This window comes from Montipora capricornis, chromosome 13, assembly GCF_036669925.1.
Source record: "Montipora capricornis isolate CH-2021 chromosome 13, ASM3666992v2, whole genome shotgun sequence".
NCBI classification, from domain to species: Eukaryota; Metazoa; Cnidaria; class Anthozoa; order Scleractinia; family Acroporidae; genus Montipora; species Montipora capricornis.
In genome coordinates, this window is record NC_090895.1 from 18,266,349 (window position 1) to 18,273,848 (window position 7,500).

The window sequence follows — 7,500 nt, forward strand, 5'->3', positions numbered from 1 at the left end:
CTATAACTCGATGGAGACACAGAACTAGCACGAGCTGTTGACTTAGTGATGGCGGGAGCAAAGAGAATTTACATTTTGATAATTAGAGTTAACAAGTTGTTTCCTTTTTCTCGTCGCGTTGTTTTCTAAAAGAAATAGAAAACATGTACTCCGTGTTTCTATCGAGGTATAGAAACACTTGTAAAAGTTTGGGAGAACTCGAAAAAGCTGTGGAAACACTCGCCTGCGGCTCATATTCGCACAGCATTTCTCGTTCTCCCAAACTTTCACTGGTGTTTATATAACTCAATAGAAACACGGTACATGTTTTCTATTTCTTAAATAATAATTATATTCATAGCGGCCTTTTATGACCCCCCTCCCCCCCCCCCCAGCCACCCTGCGAGCAGAGCCTCTTTTTTGTCTTTTTCTTTACTGAGGAGGAGAAAAGGAGGCTCTGCCTGAATCGTGTCAACTCTTTGAAGCCTCCGCAGCCCGAACTTCTGGACTAGTCGATCTTGTTTTCCCCCGTCAAACTGGTTTTTCTATTGCGAGCATCCGTTTAGTGATAAAACCGATGGTTATAGTTGAGCCCACTGTACCATGAAAAACCAAGATTGCCGCAAGATCTGGCATATTAGGCTTGGGTTCGAGACTGTATCCTGGCAACATGCAGCGCATATTCATTAAAGATCTTACTCGATTCATGCAGAGCCTTTCTCGAGAATGCCAAAATCGAGCAAGCAAAAGAAAGGCTCTGCTAGCAGGGTGCCCCCCACCATCACCCCAAGCAATATCGAATCCAACTGCTCCTTTTTGGAATGTTTCCGGGATTCACATCAACATTGCAAGGGGGAGAGGGGAGAGAAGGTTATGCGTTACTTTTGAAACCACTTTTGCTTTAAATATCAGAATGCAAAATTATTATAATTGTTGTTGTAATGTTCAAAAAAAAGAGAAGCAGTGTTTTATCGAGTTTGAAAACACGAGGTGTAGCTGAGTGCTTTTGTACCCGATAAAACATGTGCTGCGGTTTTTTTGAACGGCTTCGAAAATATTCCACAAAAAGCGTGTCCCTTGGGAGTCCAAACAAAGTTTGATGAGGAGTGTCTTATTTGGTTTAAAGCTCAGGCGTGAGATGCTTTAATATCGATGTTTTGATATGGTGATTGATGATTTTTTATAAATTAAACTCTCTCATGTTCCCGTTACTTCCCATGTGCTTTATTGACTTCATTGTTCCAACACTTTTGTCCAGGATTGTAATGTTACTCGCGCGTTTTTTCATTATTCATTTAAGCAATCATAGGCCTTCTTTGATTCTTATTGTATTTCTGTAGGTGGTGGAAGTTCTGTGTAAGGAAGGCGCCGAGGAAGTCACCACTCGGTATCATCTCTTACAAATAAAACCATCATTTGGAGAAGACACCGTTCAAGCGACAACAGCTACAGATTCTGCCAGCGGAGAACAGAAAGCCAAACGAGTTGAGGTCAAGAAGGAAGACAGGAAGAGCCAGGAACGATCGCGGCAGAGCTGTGAGGGAACGAAGAGCACAAGTCCAGAGAATAATCAGAAAAGACGCCCACTCTTTCTTACTGCTTGTCATATGGTGACTTTAAATCCGCTGAAAATGACTGACTTCGCTGGAACGCCACTTCCAGGTAGTGAATTATTCTAATAACGTGTAGTTCGATCATCTGGGTGAGTGTAGCCCTGGGATAGGACTGTTCATGATGACTTTGGTGTTTTGGACAACCTTAGTGGAAGTTATCTTTAGAGTCAAGTGATGATTTAACTTCCGCTCAGGTTGTCGAAAAGTCGATCAATCCCATCCTAAACAGTCCTTTTCAGGATTACTCTCACCCGGATGATCCTAACTAAGTACTTAACTTTTAAGTACTTGAAAAGACTGGGTAAGTGTAATAATTCATCGTGAAATAATTAATGTTATAATTAATGTATCATAATAATAATTATATGATATAATTACGTGTTATATAAATATATGATGGTATGCTGCAACTATGATATGATAGATATGTCATAATTTCAGAATTATAATTTTGAGATGACTCCTTGGTTTAAACCATTTTAAATGAATTAGGCAGGGTTCTTTTTGCCATTAAACATGAAAATTCTGGAAACTATTTGCGGTTTGTAGTAGGCAAGATGCATAATTTCTCTAATAATTCCTGTTTGGCATCAACAGCAAACGGCAGGCGGCTGCTTGTCATGATACAATCAACATCGTTGTTTTCTCTTTTGTTTCTTTTTACAACTTTCTCAAAAACTGTGGCTAACACGCAACAAAAATGAGCTAAAATCAACTAGCTGTTTATTGAAAAAGGGAAAAGATATATATGCAACTTCGGTTTCCTTTTTAAGTTTCTACCTTGAGGTTATGCAGTCCTTCATGCAAACAATATGAACGCCTTGAGTTTGTAAATTGGATATCATACAGATCTGACGCGAATATTGTATACGACTTATTTAACGTCAGCATTTACATTAATGTATCATAGGCATTTTTGGTGATTCAAGACATGTCAACAGGGAAAATCGGAAGAAACGTTTATGTAAAGGAGGAGAAGTCAGATATCAGATATTGATTAATAGAACTTATCTTTTGTTTTCCCATCATAAATTATTGAGTCTTATAAGAATTATCAAAAATCTGCACCCCTTTGTAAAAGAGTGATTGCTGCGTTTACTTTAGATTCACTTTTTCTAAAACTAACTTTTCATTGTTTCTTGTGTTATAATTATGAATGCGAGAGTTGCAAAGCTGAAAGTAAAGATATCTGAGCACATCGTTTTTAATCATGAGTCCATGAGGAGGATCCTCACTATGCGCTATATCCTTGAGTCAAACTTTTCGCTTGTCTTTCTATTTTTAGAACTAACCCTTCAGCAGGAGACACCAATTTACATCAATTTGCACACGTTTGTGCTATTTTTGTCTTTGTTTAACAATAACTGTATTCTGATCGGCCATTCTAAACAGTTCATACAGAGCGGAAGAACTCGTGGCGTTCTAAAAATAGAAAGATATGTGCAAATGTTGACTCATACACCTTTTTTCGAAATGGCCCCCATTTAAATATTCTTTTGTTTTTATTCAAATTAGCCCTTGATGCTTCGTTCCTAAGCTTAGATTTTGCCTTGAACGAGGCATCAAGGTCCAATTTAAATAAAAACAAAAGAATGGCGGCCATTTTGGAAAAAGGTGTATAGGGCTTGTACGGGAGAGGCAATATGCTACTCATGGGTCCCTGTCTCTATAGACAATTCCAATGCTTTGTAATCCTTTTTGCATCTCTCAAGTAGGTTTCTTGGGTGTCATTGGCGGAGACAAAAGAAGAAAACGGAAGGTAATTAATCGTATCTCTGAAACTTTCACCTCTCATATTTCTAAAATCAAAATTTATGAACTGTTTTCGGGATTTTCCGAGGTTAAAATGTCTATAAAAATCGACGTTTCGATCAGTTTTACTGGTCTTCTTCAGGTTGTTAAAAAAATTTCAATATGGCGGATCGCGGATCATTCACGTCGTGTAATGGTCACGAAACGACATGTGCGGTTACCAAGTTGAACATCAAAAAACGATCCGCCATATTGAAATTTTTTTAAGAACCTGAAGAAGACCAGTAAAACTGATCGAAACGTCGATTTTTATAGACATTTTAACCTCGGAAAATCCCGGAAACAGTTCATAAATTTTGATTTTAGGAAGGTAATTAATCAAGTATTTTATTTTAATGCAAAATTTTGCTTTTCCATCAATTTGGATTCATTATTATTCTTGGCATATATACTATTTCTTTGATTTGGGATTTTTTTTTTGGGTGGGGGGAGGGGGGGGGGGTGAAATAAATGTATGTATTTGAAGTGCAGGTTAAAGACGAAACATAAAAGTGATCATCAGTCCTTTTACGGGAACACATGAGCCCAACAAATTGACCTGCTCCCAACTGAGTGGCTTCAATGTCCAGTTAGTAGATAGCCTCTTCCAGGCTCCCAGATGATTTGGAAAGAGAAAAAAAATGCGTGCGAAAAATGAGTGGGGGCTTGGGTCGAGGCGAGGCCCCTTGCCTCGACCCAAGCCCCACTCGCTTTTTCCACACTGTTGTTTTCGTTTTCCCATCTGTCTGGGAGCCTGGAACAGCGTAGTTCGTAGAGCATTGCACCAGCATCACGAAGTTCATGGGCTCGAATCCCGTCCCGTCCCGTCCCGTCGTCGTCGTGTACACAAACGCAACTTCGTTGGAAGTTGAAGCATTCCTAGTAGACCTTAAATCACACAGTTATGTTCGACAATGACACTCTTCTGTATTCCCACGCCATCTTCTTTGTAATGAGGTCACTAAACTTGATGACTTTCTGTGCAACAACAGTTTGTTGGAAGTAGCACAACGTAATACTTTACTTCGAATTTGTTTTGTTAAAAGTCAGTTCTAGTGCGATATCAAATTTAACCCTGCACTCCACAACACCAGTTTCTTGTTGTAATAAAATTATTATACATCTGTATGTTCGTTTTCTTTCTTAGCTTGAACCAGTTGAAGAGGAAAATATGCTCAGCAAAAGACAAAGAATGATGACGGAGGTTTTGAAAGACGTTTGCAACAACTCGTCGTTCGTCTCCACATTTGGTCATATGGTTGCTATTTGTCACGCACGAATACCATTTATTCAGCTTCGCGAAGAGGTAAAAGCATAGCCAGCTTAGCTGCTCGTTGTTGACTTATGTCGGCTAGGATTCATACTTTAGTGGGTAACCGTACATTAACAGGCATGCAAAATAGTGTTTCTTCATTTTTCCAGCAATTTCAAGTTGTTTGAAAAGGTTTTTATAGACATATTTCTTGCTGTTAGGAAATCAGATGAAAATAATCTTCTGCGCATTCATTGTGTAATTTAATTATAAGATTTTTGTGGCCTTGAAACGGTGTACAACCGATCTCTACTAGATCCTTATTATACGAATCAAACCTTTCCGTAGCCTCCCACGCAAACGTTCTTACGGGTTCGTCACGCAATCATTCCTCGTCACGCAATCATTCCTTCCCCACGAATGATTGCGTGACGAATCCGTAAGAACGTTTGCGTGGGAGGCTAACCTTTCCGGAGGTGCCTTCTCAAACTCATTTTTCCCTTTTATCAAAGATTTTTTTTGTCATTTGTCGTCAGCTTGGTCGACACAAGATCATTTACCAAGGTCTGACCTCAGAAGCAAGTGTCGGTCTAGCAGTAAGGCTATCCAACCTTCCCCTCCCTAAGGACTGTGACCCAACACTGGTGTCCTCACTGCATCCAAGCGTCCTGGACTGTGTCTTACGATTCCCTTGGGAATCACAACGAACATGTCTCTTGGAAATGATCATAGATAACTGTCCTCTGGAGGGAATGTCAGCCAGCGAGAGGGGTGGCACGAGACACATATTGTTCGAGTATAGCACGGAGGAGAAGGGTGGGGAGAAAAATACCGAAAACAAGGGAGAGGATGGTGGGGAGAACTGGGCCAGGTCTGTTGTGAATATATTGTTGGATGACTGGTGCAGCGTCTGCAAGCTGTACCAACATGCTGTGGAACTGGATGCCTTTCTCAAAGGTTAGTATACTGATTTTGGTTTTACTTTGCAAAACACGTGCTCATCAAATAACAGACACTGAGGTGTTTAGTTGGTGGTTTTTACAGCGAAGTGAGCAAACAGCAACATGATCAGAATTTGAAACAAATGAACTATGCAAAATCTCGATTTTTTTTCCTGTTTTCTCGTTGCTTTCTTTCCATAATGCATCGCACTTTCTACCAGAATGCACTGCGCAGCAACCAGAATGCATTGTTCTACCTTTATCTGTCAACAATAATTTAACTACAGCCAAACTACTACTGTTAGTTTTCAATGACAAAAGTGAAGAAGATGGTGTTGTTCTTTGTTCACCCTTCTGTAAATCAATGTCAAACTCGATGTGAACGGAACTCCCACCAACAAAAAAATAACGCTCTCAGTGGCGCCCGTGATTGCCAGCGAGTGGCGCCCGTGATTGCCAGTCCCTTTGTCTTGTGGAAACAATTCATAATTATTGTTGCATTATTTAACATAACTACGCTTGCTATAAAATACAAACAAATAACGCTAACCCTTACAAATACTTTATTGCTCATAATAAGCAGCAAATGCTTAGACTTAACCCTGTAAAGCCCGAGTAAAATCGTCTGCCTTAGACTGAGTAAAATCTAGAAGTGGCCACTGGGACTTAAGACAAACAAAACAGACAAAATTGGGCTTGCATTTCACAATGGATGGTAATTGTCCTGTGCTGGGGGCTTGGACCATAACTTGTGGACACTTCTAGGTAAGTGTTCTGAACATGTGTCGTGACAATACCAGTTCTTCGACGTACGTACCCATTGATAACCTGGCTTACTTTTACAGGGTTCGAATCGTACGGGTCATGGAAAATCTGGAAAGTCATGGAATTTTAGAATTTCATTTTCCAGTTCTGGAAAGTCATGGAATTTTATGGTCGGAAAGTCGTGGAATTTAAGAATTTCATTTTCCAGGTCTGGATAGTCATGGAATTTTATGGTCGGTCATGGAAAGTCATGAAAAATTATAAGAATAGACGGTAAATTAATCACTGCAGTGTCAAAGCAAGGATGGCGTAAAGACGAGTTTCTATCAAACAATCGAAAGTTTCACTGAGTTGGGCGGAAAGAGGTTGTTAATTTCTTCAAATTTGATCCCAGTAATATCCTGAAATAGGATAGTTTTGAAAAATTTCTTACGTTAGAGAAGTTCATGGAAAAAGTCATGGGAAGTCATGGCATTTGAAGTCCTTAAAAGAGTACGAACCCAGTATTATTGATATGTGTATGACCCAATTCAAACCATTCACTGAAAAAGATGGATCCTTTAACTACGGCAATCAACTGAGTTACACTCCAGTATCTTTCAGCGAAGGCAGCCAGCAACTACAATAAACTGAACTATCATAGTTAATCGCTTTGCTAAGCAAGAAATTACAATTCCTGGCAAGCTGGTCATGTGACTAAAACGACAAGAATGGCACAGGGTATCCAGCCTCAACTGTATGAAAATGTTATACTAATAACATTCCTTAGGTAACCTTTTTACTGTCTCAACAGATTCACAAAGTCATTTTCGCCACATGTGTCGTGTGCATTCATATAACTACAAGCAGCTAACTCTTCAGTATGACCCTGATAAACAGTGTTTGGTAAGTCCCAGTTTTTCTTTTCTCACAAACATGTAAAGCAAACATTTGAGCGAGGTAGTTTGGAGCTATAACAAGCGACAAAAGTCGTTGAGTCACTGTCCAAGAAAGACAACAATAATTATGAGAAATTCATCTTTGTTACGTTTTCCAATTGCACTTCCCCCTCCTACTTCCCTATTTAATGTTGGTAACGGAAAAAGTAAGTCTTGGCAATAACAAAACATTAAAGTGCCCCTAACCCCAAAATACTTTTTTTGCTTAAACGAATCTTTGC

The 7,500-nt window shown here is 39.4% G+C and overlaps 1 protein-coding gene across 4 annotated transcripts in view; it reads left to right on the forward strand.

Annotated features, from left to right (window-relative positions):
• LOC138028239 (mediator of RNA polymerase II transcription subunit 14-like) overlaps positions 1-7,500 on the forward strand; it is a 54,144-nt gene that overhangs the window by 19,221 nt on the left and 27,423 nt on the right. For 2 of the 4 annotated variants that reach the window (XM_068875704.1, XM_068875706.1), the window contains exons 20-24: positions 1,320-1,641; positions 3,305-3,351; positions 4,531-4,689; positions 5,172-5,592; positions 7,135-7,226. In XM_068875704.1, the coding sequence (XP_068731805.1) occupies positions 1,320-1,641; positions 3,305-3,351; positions 4,531-4,689; positions 5,172-5,592; positions 7,135-7,226 (1,041 nt within the window). The remainder of the gene's footprint in view (positions 1-1,319; positions 1,642-3,304; positions 3,352-4,530; positions 4,690-5,171; positions 5,593-7,134; positions 7,227-7,500) is intronic. The other 2 variants (XM_068875705.1, XM_068875707.1) reach the window with 1 other exon arrangement.